Raw genomic sequence first — 27,405 nt, 5'->3', positions numbered from 1 at the left:
AAGTGGAGATAGGAAACCTTCCAGAAAAAGAATTCAGAATAACGATAGTGAAGATGATCCAGGACCTCAGAAAAAGAATGAAGGCAAAGATCGAGAAGACGCAAGAAATGTTTAACAAAGACCTAGAAGAATTAAAGAACAAACACCTAAAAGAATTAAAGAACAAACAAACAGAAATGAACAATACAATAACTGAAATGAAAAATACACTAGAAGGAATCAATAGCAGAATAACTGAGGCAGAAGAATGGATAAGTGACCTGGAAGACAGAATGGTGGAGTTCACTGCCGCAGAACAGAATAAAGAAAAAAGAATGAAAAGAACTGGAGACAGCCTAAGAGACCACTGGGACAACATTAAACGCAACAACATTTGCATTATAGGGGTCTCAGAAGGAGAAGAGAGAGAGAAAAGACCTGAGAAAATATTTTAAGAGATTATAGTTGAAAACTTCCCTAACATGGGAAAGGAAATAGCCATCCAAGTCCAAGAAGTGCAGAGAGTCCCAGGAAGGATAAACCCAAGGAGAAACACACTGAGACACACAGTAATCAAACTGACAAAAATTAAAGACAAAGAAAAATTACTGAAATCAATAAGGGAAAAATGACAAATAACATACAAGGGAACTCTAAGGTTAACAGCTGATTTCTCAGCAGAAACTCTACATGCCAGAGGGAGTGGCATGATATATTTAAAGTGATGAAAGGGAAGAACTTACAACCACGGTTACTCTACCTGGCAAGGATCTCATTCAGATTTGACGGAAAAATCAAAAGCTTTACAGATAAGCAAAAGCTAAGAGAATTCAACACCACCAATCCAGCTCTACAACAAATGCTAAAGGAACTTCTCTAAGTGGAAACACAAGAGAAGAAAAGGACCTACACAAACAAACTCAAAACAATTAAGAAAATGGTAACAGGAACATACATATCGATAATTACCTTAAACGTGAATGGATTAAATGGTCCAACCAAAAGACACAGGCTCGCTGAAGGGATACAAAAACAAGACCAATATATATGCTGTCTACAAGAGACCCACTTCAGACCTAGGGACACATACAGACTGAAAGTGAGGGGATGGAAAAAGATATCCATGCAAATGGAAATCAAAAGAAAGCTGGAGTAGCAATACTTGTATCAGATAAACTAGATGTTAAAATAAAGACTGTTACAAGACACAAGGAAGGACATTACATAATGATCAAGGGATCAATCCAAGAGGAGAATATAACAACTATAAACATATATACACCCAACATAAGAGCACCTCAACATAAGGCAACTGCTAACAGCTATAAAAGAGGAAATCGACAGTAACACAATAATAGTGGGGGACTTTAACACCTCACTTACACCAATGGACAGATCATCCAAACAGAAAATTAGTAAGGAAACACAAGCTTTAAATGACACAATAGACCAGACAGATTTAATTGATATTTATAGGACACTCCATCCAAAAACAGCAGATTACACTTCCTTCTCAAGTGCACATGGAACATTCTCCAGGATAGATCACATCTTGGGTCACAAATCAAGCCTCAGTAAATTTAAGAAATTTGAAATCATATGAAGCATGTTTTCTGACCACAACGCTATGAGATTAGAAATCAATTACAGGGAAAAAAACGTAAAAAACACAAACACATGGAGGCTAAACAATACATTATTAAATAACCAAGAGATCACTGAAGAAATAAAAAAGGAAATAAAAAAAAACCTAGAGACAAATGACAACGAAAACACGACGATCCAAAATCTATGGGATGCAGCAAAAGCAGTTCTAAGAGGGACGTTTATAGCAATACAAGCCTACCTCAAGAAACAAGAAAAATCTCAAATAAACAATCTAACCTTACACCTAAAGGAACTAGAGAAAGAAGAACGAACAAAACCCAAAGTTAGTAGAAGGAAGAAATCATAAAGATCAGAGCAGAAATAAATGAAATAGAAACAAAGAAAACAACAGCAAAGATCAATAAAACTAAAAGCTGGTTCTTTGAGAAGATAAACAAAATTGATAAACCATTGGCTAGACTCATCAAGAAAAAGAGGAAGAGGACTCAAGTCAATAAAATTAGAAATGAAAAAGGAGAAGTTACAATGGACACCGCAGAAATACAAAGCATCCTAAGAGACTACTACAAACAACTCTATGCGAATAAAACGGACAATCTGGAAGAAACGGACAAATTCTTTGAAAGGTATAACCTTGCAAGACTGAACCAGAAAGAAATAGAAAATATGAACAGACCAATCACAAGTAATGAAATTGAAACTGTGATTAAAAATCTTCCAAGAGGGCTTCCCTGGTGGTGCAGTGGTTGAGAATCTGCCTGCCAATGCAGGGGACACGGGTTCGAGCCCTGGTCTGGGAAGATCCCACATGCCGTGGAGCAACTGGGCCCGTGAGCCACAATTACTGAGCCTGCGCGTCTGGAGCCTGTGCTCCGCAACAACAGAGGCCACGATAGTGAGAGGCCTGCGCACCGCGATGAAGAGTGGCCCCCGCTTGCCACAACTAGAGAAAGCCCTCGCACAGAAACGAAGACCCAACACAGCCATAAATAAAAAAAAAAAAAAAAAAAAAATCTTCCAAGAAACAAAAGTCCAGGACCAGATGGCTTCACAGGTGAATTCCATCAAACATGTAGAGAAGAGCTAACACCCATCCTTCTTAAACTCTTCCAAAAAATTGCAGAGTAAGGAACACTCCCAAACTCATTCTATGAGGTCACCATCACCCTGATACCAAAACCAGAGAAAGATACTACAAAAAAAGAAAACTACCAACCAATATCACTGATGAATATAGATGCAAAAATCCTCAACAAAATACTACCAAACAGAATCCAACAACACATTAAAAGGATCATACACCATGATCAAGTGGGATTTATCCCAGGGATGCAAAGATTCTTCAATATACGCAAATCAATCAATGTGATACACCATATTAACAAATTGAAGAATAAAAACTATATGATCATCTCAATAGATGCAGAAAAAGCTTTTGAGAAAATTCAACACCCATTTTTGATAAAAACCCTCCAGAAACTGTGCACAGAGGGAACCTACCTCAACATAGTAAAGGCCATATATGACAAACCCACAGCAAACATCATTCTCAATGGTGAAAAACTGAAAGCATTTCCTCTAAGATCAGGAACAAGCCAAGGATATCCACTCTCGCCACTCTTATTCACCATAGTTTTGGAAGTCCTAGCCACGGCAATCAGAGAAGAAAAAAGAAATAAAAGGAATACAAATTGGAAAAGAAGAAGTAAAACTGTCACTGTTTGCAGATGACATGATACTACACATAGAGAATCCTAAAGATGCCACCAGGAAACTACCAGAGCTCATCAGTGAATTTGGTAAAGTTGCAGGATACAAAATTAATGCACAGAAATCTCTTGCATTCCTATATACTAATGATGAAAAATCTGAAAGAGAAATTAAGGACACACTCCCATTTACCACTGCAACAAAAAGAATAAAATACCTAGGAATAAACCTACCTAGGGAGACAAAAGACCTGTATGCAGAAATCTATAAGACACTGATGAAAGAAATTAAAGATGATACAAACAGTTGAATAGATATACCATGTTCTTGGATTGGAAGAATCAATACTGTGAAAATGACTATACTACCCAAAGCAATCTACAGATTCAGTGTAATCCCTATCAAATTACCAATGGCATTTCTTACAGAACTAGAACAAAAAAATCTTAAAATTCCTATGGAGACACAGAAGATCCTGAATAGCCAAAGCAGTCTTGAGGGAAAAAAACAGAGCTGGAGGAATCAGACTCCCTGACTTCAGATTATAAGACAAAGCTACAGTAATCAAGACAATATGGTACTGGAACAAAAACAGAAATATAGATCAATGGAACAGGATAGAAAGCCCAGAGATGAACCCATGCACCTATGGTCAACTAATCTATGACAAAGGAGGTAAGGATATACAATGGAGAAAAGACAGTCTCTTCAATAAGTGGTGCTGGGAAAACTGGACAGCTACATGTAAAAGAATGAAATTAGAACACTCCCTAACACCATACACAAAAATAAACTCAAAATGGATTAGAGACCTAAATGTAAGACCAGACACTATAAAACTCTTAGAGGAAAACATAGGAAGAACACTGTTTGACATAAATCAGTGCAAGATCTTTTTTGACCCACCTCCTAGAGTAATGGAAATAAAACCAAAAATAAACAAATGGGACCTAATTAAACTTCAAAGCTTTTGCACAGCAAAGGAAAACATAAACAAGACAAAAAGACAACCCTCAGAATGGGAGAAAATATTTGCAAACGAATCAACAGACAAAGCATTAATCTTCAAAATACATAAACAGCTCATGCAGTTCAATATTAAAAAAACAAACAACCCAATAAAAAATGGGTAGAAGACCTAAATAGACATTTCTCCAAAGAAGACATACAGATGGCCAAGAAGCACATGCAAAGCTGCTCAACATCACTAATTATTAGAGAAATGCAAATCAAAACTACAATGAGGTATCACCTCACACCAGTTAGAATGGGCATCATCAGAAAATCTACAAACAACAAATGCTGGAGAGGGTGTGGAGAAAAGGGAACCCTCTTGCACTGTTGGTGGGAATGTAAATTGATACAGCCACTATGGAGAACAGTATGGAGGTTACTTAAAAAACTAAAAATAAAATTACCGTATGAACCAGCCATCCCACTCCTGGGCATATCCCCAGAGAAAACCATAATTCAAAAAGACACATGCACCTCAATGTTCACTACAGCACTATTTACAATAGCCAGGTCATGGAAGCAACCTAAATGCCCATCAACAGACGAATGGATAAAGAAGATGTGGTACATATATACAATGGAATGTTACTCAGCCATAAAAAGGAACAAACTTGGGTCATTTGTAGAGACGTGGATGGACCTAGAGACTGTCATACAGAGTGAAGTAAGTCAGAAAGAGAAAACCAAATATCGTATATTAACGCATATATATGGAACCTAGAAAAATGGCACAGATGAACCGGTTTGCAGGGCAGAAATAGAGACACAGATGTAGAGAACAAAAGTATGGATACCAAGGGGGAAAGTCACAGGGGGGTGATGGTGGTGTGATGAATTGGGACATTGGGATTGACATATATACACTAATATGTATAAAATGGATAACTAATTAAAAAAAAAAACAACTTAAAGCTATAACTGCAGTCCAATCACTTTAGAATCCCAGGCAGACAAGAAGTCCAGAAGACAAAGAAATGAATCACCATACTGGCAGAAATAATTAAACCTGACCATCAGGAGGTAGGGCTGCTGGTACACATCTCTTACTACCTCTTGCCCAACTTTGATGGTAAATGGAAAGTGCAGTAGCTACAGTCCGAGATGAGCATGGTGACCCAGGTCTCAGACTCCTCAGGGATGAGGGTCTGAGCCACCTCACCTAGACCAGCCGAAATGCTAGAAAGGGTGAGGGGAATTTGGAATGGGCAGCAGAGGAGGGAGAAGTTGGGTATCAGTGGCAGCTTTAAGATTAGATGCAGCTCTGGGAACTGAAGCTCAGCTCACTAATCTTATTCTTGTGCATTTCCCCACAACAAGAAGCCAGTAGAACCTAGATAGACCATCCAGGATTTCAGAGGCCATACTGAGGGATTTGGAAGTTTATTTTCACAGTTAAAGGAAATTCCCAGCTCTTTTCCCTTGCTCAGTTCTAAAAGTTGGCAGCTAGACACATTATCTTTCCCTAGCCTCTAACCAGAGAGTAGATGATGTCTCTCTGGAGAAATTCTACAGATACTGAAAGTTGGGGTCCTCCAATGAAACAGCCAGGTCCTTGTCCCAAATCCTACAGTGAAGCTCACCAGCTGACAAGCTCTATCCATCACAAAGAACTCCCAGTCTGCATTTTTTAAACTGCCTTGCTCTTTAAAAAACAGGCCACAAAGGATGTGCAAACATTTGAGAAAAGCTTCTAACACAACAGATGAGAGTGAATCCATAGAAAAAAAGGAACTAAGACAAACAGAGACAATATAGAGAGCAAGAAAAAACTTCAAAAATTATAATAAGGATCATTAAAGAGATGAGGAAAGATAATGCATTCATACAACAGAACAGAATGCTATAAAAAAGAACATTCGGAGGAAATTAAAAATTCAACAGAAGTGTTAGAAGATCGATTCAAAAAATTCTTCTGGAAAACAGAACAAAAACCCGAAGAAACAGGAATGAGGGAAAGAAACAATCGAACAAGGAGGTCCAACAACCAACTAACAGGAATTCTAGAAAGAACAAACTAAGAAAATGGATATGAAGAAATTATAAAAGAAAATTTCATTACAGAAATGATAAAAGAAAATTTCCTAGAATTGAAGCTCGTGAATTTCCAAAAGAGGCTCATGAAATGCCAGAGTAATAAATGAAAAACATGTGAATTCCCTGGCATTCCAGCAGTTAGGACTCCACACTTCCACTGCAGGGGGCAAGGGTTTGATCCCTGGTTGGGGAACTAAGATCCCATAAGCTGCGTGGTGCAGCCAAAAAAATAATAATAATTAAAAAATAAATGAAAAACATATACACAAAGACAAAGGCAAATCATCATGAAATTTAAGGATACTGGAAAAAAGGAAAAGATCCTAAATACTGTCAGAGAGATAAAAAAGGTCACATCCAAAGGATAGGGAATCTGAATAGTGTTGGACTTTTTTTTTTTTTTTAATTCAAACAGAAAGTCACAAAAATTATAATCATCCTCATCAGTTCACTCAGTCCCATGTAATTAATTTCTTTTTTCAATCTTGATCTTTTGTTAGCACTTTTATGAATTCATCAGTTTTCCATTAGAGCTCTGAAAATGCTTATTCATTCAGTTCAGCAGTATAGTCAGTTACCAGAAACCTGTACTTGTCAGAGTCTTTTCCACGAATTCCTTGAAGATGAAACCCTTTTATAGGAACATTTTTGCAAAAGCATCAGAGTACACCCAGAACTGTCTGTAAATGACAAAAGACTTAAAAATGACCACGGTTAAAGATTTGATGAAAGTTCATAATAATGCACTTGAGAAGGAAATTTATTTATTTCTGAGATATACATTTTAAAGTAATAAGTAGAATTATGACTTATAACATTATACCAGAACATATAAGATTTTTAGAAATTTCATGTAATGTCTGAAACATTTATACTAACATATTTCCATACAAATAACCCAAAGAAAGTTTAGTATTAGTTGTTTTTTTGTTTGTTTGTTTGTTTGTTTTTTTATACTGCAGGTTCTTATTAGTCATCAGTTTTATACACATCAGTGTATACAAGTCAATCCCAATCGCCCAATTCAGCACACCACCATCCCCACCCCACTGCGGTTTTCCCCCCTTGGTGTCCATACGTTTGTTCTCTACATCTGTGTCTCAACTTTTGCCCTGAAAACCGGTTCATCTGTACCATTTTTCTAGGTTCCACATACATGCGTTAATATACGATATTTGGTTTTCTCTTTCTGACTTACTTCACTCTGTACGACAGTCTCTAGTGTTGGACTTTTGACTGCAACACTAGAAGCTAGAATAAATGAAGCTATGAATTAAAACTTCTGAGGGAAAATTACTTACAGCCTAGAATTTGATATCTAGCTCAAACTATCAATCAGTGTGAGGGTACAATTTTCAGATGTACATGGTCTCAAAAAATTTACCTCCTTCACAACCTATGTTAGGAAGTACTAAAAGGTATACTTCATCAAAATTAAAGTGTAAACTGTGAAAGAGGAAAAGATCCAGAAAACCGAAAACTAGCAAAGGAGAGGGGAAGAAATTCTCTGGTATTAATGAAAGAAAGTTTCAGGAGAAGAGCTGTGCATCAAGCCTAGAACACAACCAGCCCCGAAAGGAACAGGGGACACAGGGCTACAGGAAGAACGTCCCCGAGAAAAGCAAGAAACAGAGAACACACCTGATGTGTCTGTCTACAGTGGGAGATATTTTACAGATTTGTAGCAGAATTTGAGGGTGAATTAGTTACAGGTACGTAGAAACTAAGCAAGTGAAAGAAATGAGACAGTGATTAACTCCAAGAAAAACAAAGTTGTACAGGAAAGGAAATTTCATAGTAGTATAACTTAGCAATGAAGAAAGTCAGTTGTCATAATAAAGTAAATATCGACTATTACCCTAACCCAAAATTATGTAATAACTATACAAGGAGCATAAGCGGTGGAGGGGCGGGGGGGGAGAAGGAGAGAGAGAAAGAGAGAGAGAGAATGTATGTGGGTTGATTGCAGTGCATAAGAGAGTAAAAAATCCTCATTTTCCATAGAAAGATGACAAAAATAAAGTACAAATTGAAAAAAATCAATAATAACAATCAAATCATATTACTTAGAAATATGGAGGTAAACATAAGAAGAATCAGTGAAGGAGACAAAAGCAGTTGCTCTGGGAAGTAGCACAGACAAGTAGGAAAGTGTACAGCAGGGAACTGCTGCTTTTTGTTACAAACCTTGGGGTGCCACTTGGTTTTTAAACAATATGCATGCATTACTTTGAGAAAAGTAAAAATTAGAAACAAAAAACCTCAATCTAAAGCAAACATGGCAAAATCTGTTAACCTGAGTGGTGGGTATTCTGGGCATTCATGTTATTCTCCAATATTACATTTAAAATAATTCCTACTTTTTAAAAGTTCCCTTTCAGTTCTAGAAATGCCATTAATTTGTCATTCAACATAATATTAATTGCCCCTATTATGTGGAAGAGGAAGAGCATTTAAAAAGTAAAATAGTGTTCCTTATCTTAAAGATAAAAAACTATGAATTCTATAGTTTAAAAAATCTTAAATGCAAATTATTTTTCTCAAAGGAAAGGCTCTTTGATTTTTCTTTTCAAAAAATTTAATAATTTGAAGAATGCCTTGAAAGAAAGTTTTGTTTGATGTATCAAAAGAAAAGTTCCAAGACATGATACATATAACAAGTGGAGAAAAAACAAGCTTCAGAATAACTGGTATGAATACATTTATGTAAAATAAAACCAAACAAAAAAGACCAAACTGCTTCATACATGTGTATATGTACAAATACATACAAAAGTACATGCAACAAGATCTGGAAGAAAACATGCCAAACTGTTAATAAGGCTACCTCTGGGGAGGCAGATGGGCTTGGGGATGGAAAGAAGGTAATTTCAGAGTTGATTTTCACTCATTTTTGATTAATAATTAACATACATAGTAAGAACTTCAAATGGCAAAAAAGACACATGGTGAAGACCAGTCCCCACCCCCTGCCTCATGTCAGCCCTTGGTCCCCTTCTCCAAAGGCAGCCTCTTATTACTAGTCACTTACTAGTCATTTGTGTACCTTTTAGCCTTATTTCAAATATATGGAAGAACATAAATCCACAGGATTTCCCACAGATAGTTTACCTCCAGGCTGCCTTGCTGGATTTTATACACCACTTGGGGATTCTCCTGTAAAATGCTGCCATAGAGCTCACGAAAGTGGGCTATGTTGGGCTTCACAATATTCAACACTTTTGCCTTATCCTCTCCGACCACCATCCGAAAGTCACCTGGTTAAAACAAACAGAAAAACAAATTTTCCACTGCGAATTCACATTCTGACCTGTGAACTACAGTCCCCCAGCTGACACTGCACTAGTTCAACCTGGCAGGATCTCTCATTCAAAACACTTGCTTTTCCACCTTAAAACCGTGAACACAGTACCCCAGAAACACAGGCACATGTTTGGGGGGAAAGAGAGCCTCTCAAATCACAAAGCCCTTTAGCCAGTTAAAATATAGTTACCTAAGTACAAAAGGTAGTCACCACTGAGAGGTTAATATGTGTTTGCTTTTCCAATGCAGAAGCTTCTGTATTTATAAACTTTCATCTTGTGAACAAAACTCTGTCTGTGACCAGTCACAGAGATGGGGTCGTGTGCCTCACCATAGCTGTGTCCTTGGTACTGCTTACTCAGCTTGGCCCTGCTTGCTGTTTGCATGAGGGCTTTTGAGGCGCTTTATGAATATAAATAACCTTATTATATTTGATAAGGGCAAGGTTTACATTTAAGATAAACTTTAAAGCAGATATAATTTAAAAAATTGCAAGTGGTGAACTTGCTGATCTTCTAGAGAAGCCAAGAGGCAACTGGGACTCCTGGGGACACAGACACTGATGGCGGCCATTCTGAGGAGCTAATTCTTCCATGAGGACACTGGTGCTGGCAAGTGACATCTTGGAGTCCTCCCTCTAGCCTATTAGCACCAGGCCTGCTCACTACTGGGTCAGAACCAGCCCCAGGCCCTACATCCAATCACCCTTGGACAAGCCCCAACCACCAGCAGGCCAGTGGCCACCACACAGGCAGGGCCTGGCAGCTAACTGGCAGGGACCAGCCCTGCCTATGAGCATGCCCAAAGAAGTCAGCCCCACCACAAGAGAAGGGCCTATGTGGCCCATAAAGGGGGCACCCCTATATAGTCCTGGTGACCAGAAGGGAGAGTGCTGCTGGGACCCATAGGACATCTCCTACATAAGGCCACTCCTCCAAGATTGGGAAACATCCAGCATCACCCTGATGCCAAACCACACAAGCAGGAAGCATCACCCTGATACCAAAACCAGACAAACATGCCACACAAAAAAGAAAAGAAAAGAAAAGAAAAATACAGGCCAATATCAATGATAAACTTAGATGTAAAAATCCTCAACAAAATATCACCAAATCGAATTTAACAATATACTAAAAGGATCACACACCATGATCAAGTGGGATTTATCCTAGGGATGCAACAATGGTTCAATATCTGCAAATTAATCAATGTGATATACCAGATTAACAAACTGAAAAATAAAAATCATATGATCATCTCAATTGATGCAGAAAAAGTTTTTGACAAAATTCAACATCCATTTATGATCAAAACTCTCAACAAAGTAGGTATAGAGGAAATACACTCAACATAATAAAGGACATATATGATAAACATACAGCCAACATCATACTCAATGGTGAAAAGCTGAAAGCATTTCCTCTAAGATCAGGAATAAGACAAGGATGCCCACAGTCGCCACTTTGATTCAACCTGGCATTGGAAGTCCTAGCCACAGCAATCAGACAAGAAAAAGAGGTAAAGGGAATCCAAATTAGAAAGGAAGAAGTAAAACTTCTTTTACGGTCAGTGTTTGCAGATGACATGATACTACACATAGAAAATCCTAAAGATGCCACCAAAAAAAACTATTAGAACAAATGAATTGACTAAAGTTGAAGGATACAAAATTAATATACAGAAATCTGTTGCATTTCTATATACTAACAATGAAATATCAGAAAGATAAATTAAGAAAACAATCCCATTTACACTGCCATCAAAAAGAATAAAATACCTAGGAATAAATCTAACCAAGGAGGTAAAGGACTTGTACTCAGAAAACTATAAGACATTGATGAAATAAACTGAAGACTACACAAACAAACGGAAAGATAAACCATGCTCATTGATTGGAAGAGTTAATATTGTTAAAATGACCATACTACCCAAGGCAACCTACAGATTCAGTGCAATCCCTATCAAAGTACCAGTGGCATTTTTCACAGAACTAGAATGAATAATTCTAAAATTTATATGGAAACACAAAAGACCCCAAAAAGCCAAAGCAATCTTGAGAAAGAAGAACAAAGCTGGAGGTATCATGCTTCCTGATTTCCAATTACACTACAAAGCTACAGAAATTAAAACAGTATGGCACTGGCACAAAAACAGACACATAGATCAAAGGAACAGAACAGAGAGTGCAGAAATAGACCCGCACTTATATGTTCAATTAATCTATGACAAAGAAGGCAAGAATATACCATGGGGAAAAGACAGTCTCTTCAATAAATGGTATTGGAGGGCTTCCCTCGTGGCGCAGTGGTTAAGAATCCACCTGCCAACGCAGGGGACACGGGTTCGAGCCCTGGTCTGGGAAGATCCCACATGCTGCGGAGCAACTAAGCCCGTGCACCACAGCTACTGAGCCCATACACCACAACTACTGAGACAGTGCTCTAGAGCCCGCAAGCCACAACTACTGAGCCCAAGTGCCACAACTACTGAAGCCCGCATGCCTAGAGCCTGTGCTCCACAACAAGAGAAGCCACCACAGTGAGAAGCCCGCGCACTGCAATGAAGAGTAGTCCCCGCCCACTGCAACTAGAGAAAGCCCATGCCCAGCAACAAAGACCCAACACAGCCAAAAATAAATAAATAAATAAATAAATAAATAAAATTAAAATAAATAAATAAATAAATGGTATTGGAAAACTGGATAGCTACATGCAAAAGAATGAAACTGGACTTCTTTCTCACACCACATACAAAAATAAACTCAAAATGGATTAAAGACTTAAAAGTAAGACCTGAAACCATAAAACTCTGTCAGTATGAGCTTTAATACCAGTCTTAGCAATATTTTGGGGGGCTTTGTCTCCTCAGGCAAGGGACATAAAAGCAAAAATAAACAAATGGGACTACATCGAACTAAAAAGCTTTTGCACAGCGAAGGAAACGATCAACAAAATAGCAGTCTATTTAATGGGAGAAGATACTTGCAAATGATATGTGCAACTTATACAACTCAACAACAAAAAAAACCCAAACAACCTGATTAAAAAATGGGCAGCAGGGGCTTCCCTGGTGGCGCAGTGGTTGGGAGTCTGCCTGCCAGTGCAGGGGACACGGGTTCGAGCCCTGGTCTGGGAGGATCCCACATGCTGCGGAGCAGCTGGGCCCGTGAGCCACAATTACTGAGCCTGCACGTCTGGAGCCTGTGCTCCGCAACAAGAGAGGCCGCGATAGTGAGAGGCCCACGCACCGCGATGAGGAGTGGCCCCCGCTTGCCGCAACTGGAGAAAGCCCTCGCACAGAAACGAGGACCCAGCACAAGCCATAAATAAATAAACAAATAAATAAAAATTAAAAAAAAAAATGGGCAGCAGATCTGAATAGACATTTTTCCAAAGAAGTTTTATACAGATGGCCAATAGACACATGAAGAGATGCTCAAATCACTAATCATTAGGCAAATGCAAAATAAAGCCACAATGAGATACCACCTTACACCTGTCAGAATGGCTATCATCAAAAAGACTACAAGTAACAAGTGTTGGCAAGGATGTGGAAAAAAGGGAACCCTCATTCAGGAATGTAAATTAGTACAGCCACTACAGAAAACAGTATGAAGGTTCCTCAAAAAATTAAAAATAGAACTACTGTATGATCCAGGAATCCCGCTTCTGGGTATTTTCCCAAAGAAAACAAAACACTAATTTGAAAAGATATATGCACTTCTATGTTCACTGCAGAATTATTTACAACTGCCAAGATATGGAAGCAACCTAAGTGCCCACTGATGGATGGATGGATAAAGAAGATGGGATATATATATATATATATATATATATATATATATACACATACACACATACACACACACACACACACACACACACACAATGGAATATTAGCCATAAAAAAAGAAGGAAATCTTGCCATTTGCGACAACATGGATTGACCTATAGGGTATTATGCTAAGCAAAATAAGTCAGAGAAAGACAAATACTGTATGATTTCACTTATATGTGGAAACTAAAAAACAAAACAAACAACAAAACTGAAACAGACTCACAGATACAGAGAACAAACGTATGGTTGCCAAAGGGGATGGGGGTAGAGAGATGAGTGAGATAGGTGAGAGAGATTAAGAAGTATAAACTTCCAGTTATAAAAGAAATGTCACAGGGATGTAATATACAGCATAGGGAATATAGTCAGTAACGTTGTAATAACTACGTATGGTGACAGACGATAACTAGACTTACCATGGTGATCATTTTGTAATTTATAAAAATATAAAATCACTGTGTTGTACACTGAAACTAATATAATACTGTAAGTCAATTATACTTCAATTAAAAAATAAAGCACCAAAGGCTGCCTCTATATGATGCCAAAGCATCTGGAAAAAAAGTATGAAATTTAGTTTAAAAAAAAAAAAGACTACGCTCAGTTTAAAGTTAAAAAAAATTGCAAGTGGTGAGAAATGAGGAACCTTACATTTGCCTGTGGGATGAACTGAGCTGCAAAATACTAATTCCAAAGGACAAAGAACAACTTTTGAAGCAAACTTAAAGTGCCCTACCCTGCCCATGCCACTGGCGACCATCAGCAAGATATGGGGGCAAAAGAGTGAGGAAATGGGAAAACTTGTGTGAACGCCTATTGGGCTAATGTTAACTCAGAAGAGGCTGGGCACACGTGAGGACCCTCTGGGGAAGCTTGGAGAAAGCCATGTGGCTGAACCCTTTGCTGGGCAGATAGAAAGTCGTCTGGTGGAGGAGTGAGGTGGAAAGAGCAGGCAGATACCTCAGCTGCTGAGGAATCCCCTGGGGGGAGGGTGACAATGTAACTTATCATCCAAACTAGGTCACTTTTGAGGGTGAAGTGGGAAATGCAAAGTCATCAGGACAAGTATAAACTGGGCAAACCAGGACATGTGGTTACCCTCACCGATTTCTTTTCTTGGGAGCAGGGAAGGGAATCATCAAAATTATGACCAGCCACAGCAGATCTTCTGGAGCAAACTACTGGTCTGTTTGGAAAAATAAAAAGACATCCAATAGTAAGTATATACTTCAGTAAGGAATAAAATACACTGGATTTTTAAGCTTCAAAGGACCAACTTACACTACAATTTGGTAGAAAGCATGTGAGGACTATAAGCTTTGGAAAAAGCCTTACAAACAGCCTCTGGAACCCGACCTTTGTGAGATGAGGTCGGGACTGGTTAGGGCAGTGAGCTCAAGTGAGTCCTGTCCTAACAAGCTGCTCAAATACAGACGAGACTGTTTTTTCACTATTATTTTAAAGGGAAGAGAGTTACATAGTTAAACCCTGGGACGACTGCTAGTGAGGGTGTAGAGAAATTGGTTCTTTCACATAATGCTTTTGACTTTATAAACTGCTAACATACTTCTGGAAGCGGTGAATGATGAAACCTCATCTCTGGAGAGGAAGCCCCAAGCAACAAACCCAAACAGAGGTTAGGAGGCAAAGTTCACTGAGCGTCTGCTTTGTCATATTACCTCATTTGTCCACGCACCTGTCCTCTCAGGTGGATGCTGCCCTATCCCGATCTAGCACGAAGGCAACAGAGACACAGGGATGATGGAACCCGCCTGAGGTTTCCCAAGAAGCAACTGAATACATTCCACACACACAACTGTTCACTGAAGCACTATTTATAACACTGAAATCCTCGCAGCAACCAAATGCCCCAAGACAGGGGAACGGTGCACCCACACCTACCACGGAGCAGGGTGCAACCACTAAAAATTACAGGAACAACACACTGTGAGATGGAAAATGACCATGTAATAATGTGCAGCTAAGAAACCAGGATACAAAAGTACAAGAAGGAAACAACTGTAGAAAAACAGGAAAAAGAAGACAAAAGGACTATTTTAAAATGGTTACGTTTGCTCTAATAAGATACACATTTATTGTGGGCTTTTTAATGGCCTGTGCTTCACACTGGCTGTCTCGCTCAGGGCTGGCAAAGCCTCGTAAAGAAGGTACTGATTGGGACTTCCCTGGTGGCACAGTGGTTAAGAATCTGCCTATCAGAGCCGGGGACACGTATTCAAGCCCTGGTCTGGGAAGAACCCACATGCCTCGGAGCAGCTAAGCCCGTGCGCCACAACTACTGAGCCTGCGCTCTAGAGCCTGTGAGCCACAACTACTGAGCCCACGTGCTGCAACTACTGAAGCCCACGAGCCTAGAGCCCAGGCTCCGCAACGAGAGACGCCACAGCGATGAGAAGCCTGTGCACCGCAATGAAGAGTAGCCCCCGCTCGCTGCAACCAGAGAAAGCCTGTGCACGGCAATGAAGACCCAACACAGCCAAAAATAAATACATAAATAAATTTTTTAAAAAAAGAGGGTACTAATTATTCTCAATTTCAATGATGAGGAGATGGAGTTGCAAAGACAGCTTGCCCAAGGCCCAGCCACCTCTTAGTATCAGGGCAGTGATGTCTTAGGTACTAGTTTTACTTCACTTTGTAATTTTCCTCCATTTCCCTCACTTCTGTAATGTTGGCACACTACTTCTAGCATTTTAAAATAAATTCACAGAAGCACAGACATGATGTCTCAGCAAATGTGAATGGAGAGGCAGCTGGGTTAACTTTCAATTGTGTAAATCCTTACGCTTTTATTCAGAGCCTATAAATGTTTTCTATTAATCTCTGAAGGGATGAAATGTCATCAAACTCTGAATCTAACAGGCTGGCTCAGAAGTGAAAGATCAAATTGCATCACTGTTGAGTTCTAAATATTTGTGCCATTTCTTCTCCCCTGTACGTTCCACAAACAAGAAGTTCTTATATTTTAGATAGTAACTTTCTCAGAGAGGGACTGTACGTTACCAAAATGTATGGGTATACAAATCCAAATCCTCCCCAAAGAACAACTGCATGCCATGATGAAAGGAGCTGGAAAATACTATGGACTTTCTGAGAACGAGGACTGAAGCTTATTCGTCCCTGAACCCCCAGCTCCTCACGCGCTGCCTGGCACATGAAGGCACATCAATAAATGTCTGCTGAACTGAATTTCTCCAACTGCTGTGCAGCAGAACCGGCTCAGCCATGGGGAACAGCAAGCAAATGGGCTTATTACCCGCTGCTTCAGAACAAAATGAATAAAATCGTGAGCACAGCATGAACCAGCATCTGATCATAAGAATCAATTTTTCTTACCTGCAGATACATGTTTACAACAAAATACAGGGACTGAGAAAAACTGACTGCTGACTTTTATTTTATGCCTCTACTGGTGGGTTTAACTCTTAACTGCTCAAGCCAGAGAACTGCCAGTCTAATTCAATGGGTAACCAAAAGGGTAACCTCTCCTTGATCTGAAATAAGACAAACTCAGAGGCTTATAACCCATCTGTAGCTGGCCTGCTCTATGATTCCAGCATGTCCGCAGCGGTCAGGGACGTTATTACAAAGGTAGGGATGTGAGTGGAAAGGCCCCGGCTCTCAAGTCTGGCAATGTCCCAGGGTGGCTGCGGTTGAGTTACTTAACCTTTCTGAATCAGTTTCCTCCTCTGCAAAATGTCTGTAATAGTCATACTAACCTCACAAAATTGCTTTTAGGTTCAAATGATTAAGGTATTAGAAAATGCTTTGTAAATAGTGAAGCAGATATTGTTGTGACGACGTGTATATGGGAAGGGCAAGGATAGAGGGTGCAGGAAGCCCTGAGTTTTTAAGATACTGACTGGGTAACTTACCCCTCTTAGACTAACTGCATTACTGCTGTCATCTCAGTTCAATAAATATCTGGGTGGTTTCTAAGTGCCAGGAGCCATGCTGGACTCTGGTGATACAAAGATACAGGCTCTGCCCAGGCGGCAAGTGACATGAAAACAGAGCATTTCAGTGCAGGTTACAACGTGGGACTCCCAACGTGAAAGTGTTCAGGAATAGGAGACCAAACTGGAAGTCGACACGGCAAAGTAATACTCACTTTAAACAGTTTTTTTTTTTTTTTTTGAGATGTAATTCACATACCATACAATTCATCTATGTCAAGTACATAATTCCATGCTTTTTAGTATATTTACAGGGCTATGCAACCATCTAATTTTAGACCATTTCAGCCTCCCTAAAAGAAACCCTGTACCAACAGTCACTCTCCCTCCACCCATCCACCCCCAGCCCCAGGCAAAGACTAATCTGCTTTCTGTCTCTATAGATTTGCCTATCCTGGACATTTTATATAAGTGGAATTGCACAACTTATGGTCTCTTATGATTAGCATAATGTTTTCAAAGTTCATCATGTTGTAGCACTTATCAGTACTTATTCCTGTTTATGACTAAATAATATTCCACTGGATGGATGTACCACATTTTATTTATCCATCTCTCAGTTGATGGGTATTTGGGTTGTTTTTACTTTTTGGCCATTTTTTATGAATAACGCTGCTATGACCATTTGTGTATGACTTTTTGTCTGGATATATGTTTTCATCTCTCTTGCGTAGATACCCAGGAGTAGAACTGTTGGGTCATATAGTTACTCTAAGTTTAATATTTTGAGGGACTGCCAAACTGTTTTTCCAAAGCGGCTGTGCCATTTTACATGCTACCAGCAATGTATGAGGGTTTCAGCTTCTCCACATCCTCGTAAACACCCGTTCTCATCTGTCGTTTTGATTGTAGCCATTGTAGTGGGTATGAAACAGGGTCTCTATGGTTTGTTTGACATTTCCCTAATGATGCTGAGCATCTTTTCATGTGCTTATTTGCTATTTGTATACTTTCTTTGAAAAAATGTCCTTTGCCCATTTCTATATTAGGTTATTTGTCTTTTTACTGCATTCTAAGAATTCTTCATACATTCTGGATACTTAGTCCCTTATCAGATACATGATTTGTAAGTATTTTCTCCCATTTTGTTGGTTGCCTTTTCACTTTCTTGACAGTTTCGTTTGCAGCACAGAAGTTTAATTTTTATATAGTCCTATTTATCTATTTCTTCTTTTGTTGCTTGTGCTTTTGGTGTATACCTAAGAAACCACTGCATAACCCAAAGTGACTCTTCTAAAAGTCTTACAGTTTTAGCTCTTATATCCATGATTCATTTTGAGTTCATTTTGTGTAGGGTGTATGTTAGGGGGTCCAACTTCATTCTTTTGCATGTGGACAAAATAATTCTTATTTTAAAAAAGATGACTAAGGCAGTATTTCTAGGAGGTAGCCTAACACATCATTCGAAATACATCCCCAAAATACCTCCATGGCTGCAGAAAACATACCATCACTGCACGTGGAAGAGAATGAGATAAGAATAAATAGCTGATGTACTCAGTGATATAAATTTGAATCATATATAAATTTTTTGGGACTTCCCTGGTGGCACAATGGTTAAGAATCCACCTGCCAATGCAGGGGACACGGGTTCGAGCCCTGGTCCGGGAAGATCCCACGTGCCACGGAGCAACTAAGTCCATGCATCACAACTATTGAGCCTGCACTCTACAGCCTGTGAGTCACAACTACTGAAGCCTGCGTGCCACAGCTAGTGAAGCCCGTGCACCTAGAGCCTGTGCTCCACAACAAGAGAAGCCACCGCAATGAGAAGCCCGCGCACCGCAATGAAGAGTAGCCCCCGCTCACCGCAACTAGAGAAAGCCTGCACACAGCAACGAAGACCCAACAACGAAGACCCAACACAGCCAATAATAAATAAATAAATTTATTTAAAATAAATAAATCAATAAATCAATCAATAAATTAAATTTTCTCTTCCTTTAGAGAACACATAACAGAGAGGTGCAGGGAGGGACGGGGAGGAATCAGATTTATGATACTGGTTCGGGAAGGAACCAATGTCACAACCATCCACGCATTCATTCATCAAGTATTTACTGAGCACCTAGTACACGTCAGGTACCACTGTAAGCCCTGGAGGACAGTAAGCAAAGCAGGCAAGAACATCTGCCCTCAGCATCCTAGTGGTAGAACAAGGACCAGAGACAAGAATCCCAACAAATGAACAGTACTTCAGATGATGGAAAGTGCACCGAAGAAAACACAAGCTGAAAAAGCTCACCGGAAATGGGGAGCGAGACACAAGGGGCCCTGGGGAAGAGTGTCCCAGGTGTAAACCAGGAATGACACATGCCTCACAGACACTTTGTAGAGCAGTGAAGGGCTAAGAGCAATGGTTCTGGAACCAGAGTGGCTGTGTTCTAATCCAAGCTCAGGACTAGAAGCTACATGACCCAGGACAAGCTACTTACTTCTCTGGGTTTCGGTATCCTCAAATGTAAAATGGAAGCAGCAGTAGTTGTTAGTTTACAAGTTTCCAGGATTAAATGAGTTAATACATGCAAAGCACTTACAACAATACCTGACACACAGTAAGTAATCCAGAAACATTAGATATGACTGGTGATTAATATCCCTTCAGGAGTGTTGCATGCTCAGAAATTAGCAAGTGACTGAGTAAAAAGAGTTCCAAGTGAGGCTTCAGCAAAAGCTCAAGCTTGCCAAGCCTGGAGAAGTATGCTTCCAAATTATTCAAAGAGTCAATCCCTAACATGCAAGTCATTCAATGACACTGCTTGCAAGGTCACAGATGGTGTGACTGTCATGGAATAAATCTTAACACTCTCACCCCAGAGAAAATGTTTCTTTACTGGCTTTGACCAGGATCCAGAAATGGGGATGTTTACTCACACTTTAGAGTTCGGGCACCCATTTCTAATTTTTTTCTCCAAGAATCACTCAACTGGCACTTCCTCACTGCTTTGTCTTATTCCTAGAAGCAGCTGAGACTGCGTTCAGACAATCTGGCATCAAAACAAACCCATTATCTCTCTTACTGACAGTGCTTGAAGGTGTTTTTTGTTTCCTAAGAACTGTAAAGGGCCAAGTGAATCCACCTGATTTAAGTACTCTGCTCACTTAAACAGGCATTATTTGTCAACATGCAACAAGTTCTATGATTATTATAACTGACAACATAATTCCAATTTGGAGAATGTGTCCAAGGAAGTTAGACAACTTCCAACTCTGCCCCCTTCCATACCAAAGTAATTTGGCCAAAGTGATTCGCAGCAGTGTCATTAATAAAACAATGATGGACGGAGGCAGGCTGAGCGCCCACCAATCACTGAATGATCGAGCAAATAAAGGTGTCTCAGCCTGAGGAAAACCTCTGTAGCCAGCAATAGTACACAATAATAGTAATAAATAATAATAGCAGTCACTTTCTGAGCCCCAACCATCAATGAGGTATGAAGCTGGGGGCTTTTATAAATATTATCTCATTGAAAACCTTTTTATGAGATAGTTATTTCTGTTTTACAAAGAAGAAAACAGGCTCAGAAAGGTTCCAGCACCTCCACGAGGCTGGTGTTCAAACTCAGGTCTGACTGTAGTCTTGCCCTTTCTAAGTGGCTGTGTTAATACAAGCAAACATGTATCCAGAATAAAAAGGGCTAACATTTACTGAGCATTTACTATGTGCCAGGCACTGGGCTAAGCACTTTACATGTATGATTTAATTTAATCCCTATAAAAACCTTTTTTAGAGAGAACTTTTTTAGAGAGAACTTTTTTTTTTTTAAAAGAAACTGAGTCACAAGGAGGCAGAAAGTTAATTAAGGCTACAGCTAAGATGTGAACCCAGGAGTCTGACTGGGTCTTTAACACTTTACTAATGCTCCCTTCCATGAAGTAATATTATGATTTAGGAAAAAAAAAAAAAGCAAAGTACTAAATATCAATAGAATACTTAATTGAAGCAGTTAATGGTTTGACCTTGATTATTTTCACGTGAAACTGTTCACATCTCTGAGGCACTGCCCTAGTTCGAGCCCTCATCACCATCCAGACTTGCTGGGCTCTGTCCATCCACCCAACACACATGCACAGATGCCTGCCATGAGCCACGGCAGAGTTCCGGAGGCCAAGGATACAGGGCAACCGACACAGACTCGGTCCTAACTATCCTTCCCACAGACTCCTCTCTGCCTGGTCAGCTCTCACCCGGGCTCTGCTCACAGGTCCTCAGAGGCTGGTGCTCAGTTCCAGCGTCACCTTGGGAGAGGCCTTCCCTGGTTACGCTAAAGTAACGTTCTCCTTCCTCCCCTAGTCTGTGCTGCCACGTGTTTGCTGTTTTTTTAACTACAAAGAAAGCCCCACGAGGGCAGGGACCGTGCCTGCCTTGTTTATTTCCTTCATCCCCAGAGCTTACAAGGGCGCCGGGCAGAGAAGACTCCCCTAATTATATGCTGAATGAAAAAACTTTCCTGTTTTTAGTCTCTTTCCCTCCTGCACACTGCTGGCAAAATTATCTTTCCACAACAACAAATCTTGGACCAACTTTCAATGCTTGAAAACTTCTGTGGCTCTTAGTTGTGTATTGCTTGTCAAATTCCCACCTCTTCACTTTGTATTCAATGCCCTGCCCAACCCCGGCCTAACCTCTTCTCCAAAATACCAGAGAGGCAGTGAATTTAAATGGTTAAGAGTGTGGGCTAAGATTCCAGCTCCACCACCTACTGATCTACCAGACAAGTGACCTGAGACAGACTTGGGCCTTGGTTTTCTCACCTATTAAATGGCGACAATAGTAGAACACCCAGTCAAAGGGTTGTGGTGAGGATTAAGCTAGTTATTAGATCAAAAGTATTGAGAGTCATTCCTGGTACACAATAAAAAATGTGACTTTCTCCTGCCGTAAGCCATGGACCTGAGTCACGTCAATCTGCTCCTTCTTCCCTAAACAAGCCATGCTTTTCACACTCCCCTGCCTTTTCCACATGGGCTGTTTTTTAAATCTACCATTGACTCACCATGACTGTATATGTTTATTAATGTGCAGTTCTTTACAGCAGAAACTGTAGCTTTAGTTCTTCATAAGTTATGCGACGCTGATTCACTCGATAAATGTTAAACCAGGATCATTACCTAAAATTAGTCATTTTAATAGTTTGTACTTCCATAAGAATGTTCAAGGTGGCCCTTTAAAGTTCATTTGGTTTTCCTTTTCTGATACTTAAATGCTGACTTCTAAGAATAACTGAAGGATGAGCAAGCTTCCTCCTCCCCAATTTTACAGGCTCTCATCATCCACCTACTCCTTTCTCACCATCATTTATAACAATAATGCCATAAATACTGACCCCAGGGCAGTTAAAGTGATCCTTAAATACTGCATAAAATATAGGGGTTATTATTACTACTAGCAATACTGACAGATCTTGCCTCTGCCAGTAGTTACTGGCAGGAACGTGTCCAATAACACGGAGACACTGTTTTTTCTGTGTCCCTCCCGACCCCGCCTGGGAGAAATGTTGAATTTCACAGGTTAGGGACAACATATTCTCTCTCTCAACTGGAACCAGGTGGAAAATAAATGTCTAAGTTGGAAATAAAAATAGATTGGTGGGTAATTTGAAGTCTGGAATATTCTGAGGGCTTGGGAGGTTTAGGTAGTTTGCCCAAGGGATAGAATCTGATCAATTCAAGGATACTGGGTTCTCAGAAGCCTAAGAAAGGCAGGTAGAAAAGCTTGCCTTTCAACACATCGCCTGGGGCAACTCTCATACCTATGAAGGACACCTGCCTGCAGGGCCTAGATCCTTCCCCATCTGCACTCTCCTAGTATAGTTCCATCATATTATGGGCTAGGTAAGCATTAATTATACTGTGTCCTGGCTTAGGAACAACCATCATATACAATGTTGTTTCAATGGGAAAATATATCCCCAGTCTAAACAACTGGCTTACAGAAGACTTTTTGGAAAATGTCTCATTCACAAGGTAGGGACTACACAGTTGTGGAATTAGTCCCTCTGGAGAGAATTTGCCAAGTATTGTGTCCTAAGTTTTGCGGGAAAAAGAAGCCAACCTCTTTGAAATGAGTAATGTAGGCTACTTGGCCAAATTCTCAGATCCAAATCTGGGTTAAGCAATTACAAATAACAGGAGGCGGCGAGATGAGAAATGGAAGTGACCGGAGGCTGAGGGGCTGGAGTCAGACACAGTGAGGCGTGAGACCCGGCTGTGGGGAGCAGCCCGCTTCCTCCGCCAGCTCTTCCCCCAACAGCCCAGGGCCGGCTCCTTGTCACTATTTCCACCTACGCTCCATGTCATCACCTCAGAGTGCCTTCCCGGACTACCCACTCCGAGACAGCCTTACCCTCAGCCTGATATACTTTCTTCTCTTCATGGCACTTAGCGTGATCTGAAACTGCCTTATTGCTTCTTTACTGTCTGCCTCTCCCTAAAAGACCGGAAACTCCACGAGGAGTTTCAGTCGCGTCACGCTTGCTAGTGTGCACCCAGGCCTAGCACAGTGTGTGCCACAGGGAAGACACACAACACAACACACATTTGTTGAACAAACAGGGCTGTAGTACGAGGATTCAGTAATGGAATATAGGAACAAATGATCCATCCACCTACCTACTATCTATCTACCTACTTTGACCTCCTTATCTGTGTCTGGAACAGCGTCTCTATACAGCAGCCCTTAATAAATATTATAGAAGAAGCGAAACAGAGGAGGATACTGCTATGAATCAGCAAGTGTTTACTGAACAACAGGAGAAACCAGGAGCATGAGACACAGTCCTTCCAGGAGGCAGAGCAACACTCAGCTCAAGACTGAGAGCAGCTTGAATGCTGACTTGAAGTCTGCAAATAGGTGGGAGCAGTTACAAGATTCGATAAACGTCTTTAGTCAGTGTTCTGAATTTACAGAGAACTGGAATCCACCTAACACTATGCTGATCCTGACAACGTGGGCAGAGCAGAGAACGGCTCCGCATCTTCTCCCACAAAGTCGACAAAAGGCTTCTGGTCCCCCTTGTCTCACAGGGGAGCGTGGGGAGGGAGGTACCCAGAGGCCCTCCCCACATGTTCATCCTGGAGGCAGCCACGCCACGCTTGCTCCCCTGCCTTTGCCATGAGAAGCTGGAAGCAACCAAGACCAAGGTTATGTCACCTCCTTTCTCGGCCGTGCTGCAATGACAGCTGTGGTCACAGCACACACATTTTGGGAAAAAGACTGAAGAACAAGACCTTTCAGGTCTCTTTCAGCATTGCGTTTCCATGAAATCTTATCTGTACAGGGATTCAGAAAATGAGTCAACTGCCTTTGCAATTTTTTGGGTATAGAGTTCTTTGACTCATACTTAAAAGTTGGGAAAGTGGATATTTATTTAAGATAGTGGTTTTCAAACTATTTTTTAAGTAGCAGGCTACTTTTTTGTAAACGGAGTTTTACATGGACCCTTAACACATTAAAAAGATCAGTGGGCTGCGGTGAGGGGTCGGGCTCCGCCCTCTTGGCCTCCCCTGCGCCCTGACATCTCTGAGGAGCACAACTGGTTTAAGGGGAAAGGAAGTTAATAGTGAGATAAATAAAGAGATGAATGGGGAAGGAGGGCAAGCTCTCCTTAATGCGAGGCAAGACGGAGTGGGCAAGTCTCCACTTTGTGCCCATCATAGTGAAGACTGGCTCAAGCACGGACCATCAGTGGAAACTCACACCAGGAGGGCAAGTTTGGTAAGAAGCAGCGTATTTGCCTCACCTTCAAAAGTCTCCCCAGAGTTCGCTTAGAAAGGAGAAAAGGCTGCTTGTCAGGGCACCAACATCACTGGTCTGCAGACTTCAAATATGTGAATGTCATGCAAGACAAAGAAAGGCTGAGGAAACATTACAAATTAAAAGATAAAAGAGACATGGCATCTAAGTACAATATACGATCCTTGACTGGATCATGTACTTGAAGGAAAAAAATAGTATAAAGGACATTATTGGGACAACTGACAACATTTGGAATAAGGATCATCAATTTGACGGAAGTACTGTACTGATGTTAAATTTCCTGAATGTGGTGACTGTACTGTGGTTATGTAAGAGAATGTCCTTGTTCTTAGGAAACACGTACTGAAGTATCTGGCCTAAAGGGGACGTGATATCTGTGACCTACTCTCTAATAGTTCAGAAAAAAATATATAATATGGCGTATTTACACATACAGAGGGAGCAGTGGTTCTCAAAGTGGGATCCCTTTGGGAGGGGCATCAGCATCACCAGCAACTTGCCAGAAATACAGATTCTTGGGCCCCATCCCAGACCTCCCAGATCAGCTGTCTTGTCTGTTCTAACAAGCCCTCCAGAGGATTCTGCTCACTAGCTTTTGAAAACCACGGATACAAAATGATAAAACAAGTGTGGCGAAACATTTCTGGGGAAAGGGCATATGGCAGTTTTCTGGATCATTACTGAAACTTCTCTGTACCTTTGAAATTGTTTCAAAATAAAATTGAACAATAACAACAACAAAAAGGTTACCCTATGTAGAGATGTGGAAAGGAAGAGACCCTGGGGGCAAGGAGGCAAATCAAAGAACTCCTGCAGCGACCTTCAAAGAGGTGGTGGGATTCAAGCCTCGGCTGCTGCAGCTCCAGGGCAGGGCGAGGGGCGGGGTGTCTGGCCTGCACAGTCTTCCGACAGCGAATCTCCTTCCTGTAGAAAGTACGGGCATGAAGCCTACTGACCTGAATATGAGAGTCTGGCAATCTCTATAAACAGGTCTTCCTCAGAAAAGCTTTCGGGGAGCATGAGGAAAGCAGCAGTCACAGCACTCTTCAGATTTTTATCCAGGGCTGACCTGAGAGTGACATTCTCATTCATTGCTACGATTTTCACCTGGAAAAAGCAAAACATTCAGAAGAAAAATTCCAGAAGTGGAGTATTGCCCAATCTATGTGTTTATACATACACTGAAACTGTCCTAAACACTTAGCCCTGAAGATCTTTGAGTATTAGGCCAGTTGACATGAAATATTATTCTAATAAGCAATTCCGGAGTCTCCTGTTTTAAGTCCAAATCAGAGAACTTGTGACATAGGAAAGAAAAACAAATATTGTTCTTAAATGAGGAAACTCAACATGAGTTTTGAAAAAGAAGTCAGCACAAAATGGAATAAATGACCTTTGGGAAATTTAGTATTTTTTTATTTTTTAATCTCATTGTTCTTCACTTAATTTTATGGTGGACAAAGGCATTTTACTTCTTTATTTAGAACTCACCTCTGTTCTTAACCATACATAACCTAAGCAGGTCATGCTCTATTTTGAGCTGATTTTGAATGTGACTAAGGAAAGGGAAAGAAAATTAGCTATAGTAGAATCTGCTGTCTTTGACTTCTCTCATCAAGATACAAATTGCTCCAGTGTGTTCTGATTCGTTTTAAAGACTGCAGACTTCTCCCAATCCATCAAGATACAAATTGCTCCAGTGTGTTCTGATTGGTTTTAAAGACTGCACTGCAGGTAAGAGAATGTGTTCAAGTCCTAGCTCCATCTCTTACTAGCTCTGTGACTATGGGCATCATTCCTTATAAGGAATCCTTATAAGGTTGCTGGGAAGATTAAACGAGATGTTTCATCTGAAGCCGCAGCTGAAGTGAGATTCCTTGTGTGTTTCTTGGTGCACAACGCAAGCGTTTCTCTGAGCCAGGGGTTCTCACCTTTAGTAAGCATCAGAATCTCCTGCAGGGCTTGTTAAACCACATATTATGGGACTTCCCTGGTGGCGCAGTAGTTAAGAATCTGCCTGCCAATGCAAGGGACATGGGTTTGATCCCTGGTCCGGGAAGATCCCACATGCCATGGAGCAATTAAGCCTGTGTGCCACAAATACTGAGCCTGCGCTCCAGAGCCCACATGCCGCAACAACTGAAGCCCGCGCGCCTAGAGCCCGTGCTCCAAAACGAGAAGCCA

The 27,405-nt window shown here is 40.5% G+C and overlaps 1 protein-coding gene across 12 annotated transcripts in view; it reads right to left on the bottom strand.

Moving 5' to 3' along the window:
* The window catches only part of LOC309607261 (phosphatidate cytidylyltransferase, mitochondrial), a 272,769-nt gene that overhangs the window by 230,020 nt on the left and 15,344 nt on the right, over positions 1–27,405 (bottom strand). For 11 of the 12 annotated variants that reach the window (XR_014232337.1, XR_014232338.1, XM_082345579.1 and 8 more), the window contains 2 exons: positions 26,178–26,328; positions 9,457–9,602 (listed from right to left, as the gene is read on the bottom strand). The exons of the other annotated variant lie outside the window; for it this stretch is intronic. Coding sequence is in view for 9 of the 11 variants with exons in the window: in XM_082345579.1 (XP_082201705.1) it covers positions 9,457–9,602; positions 26,178–26,328 (297 nt within the window). In the remaining 2 variants the exon portion in view is untranslated. The remainder of the gene's footprint in view (positions 1–9,456; positions 9,603–26,177; positions 26,329–27,405) is intronic. 12 annotated transcript variants of the gene reach the window in all.

Source organism: Balaenoptera borealis (genome assembly GCF_965194805.1).
Source record: "Balaenoptera borealis genome assembly, chromosome: 12".
Taxonomy (NCBI): Eukaryota; Metazoa; Chordata; class Mammalia; order Artiodactyla; family Balaenopteridae; genus Balaenoptera; species Balaenoptera borealis.
This window is presented reverse-complemented; position numbering and strand designations above follow the sequence as displayed.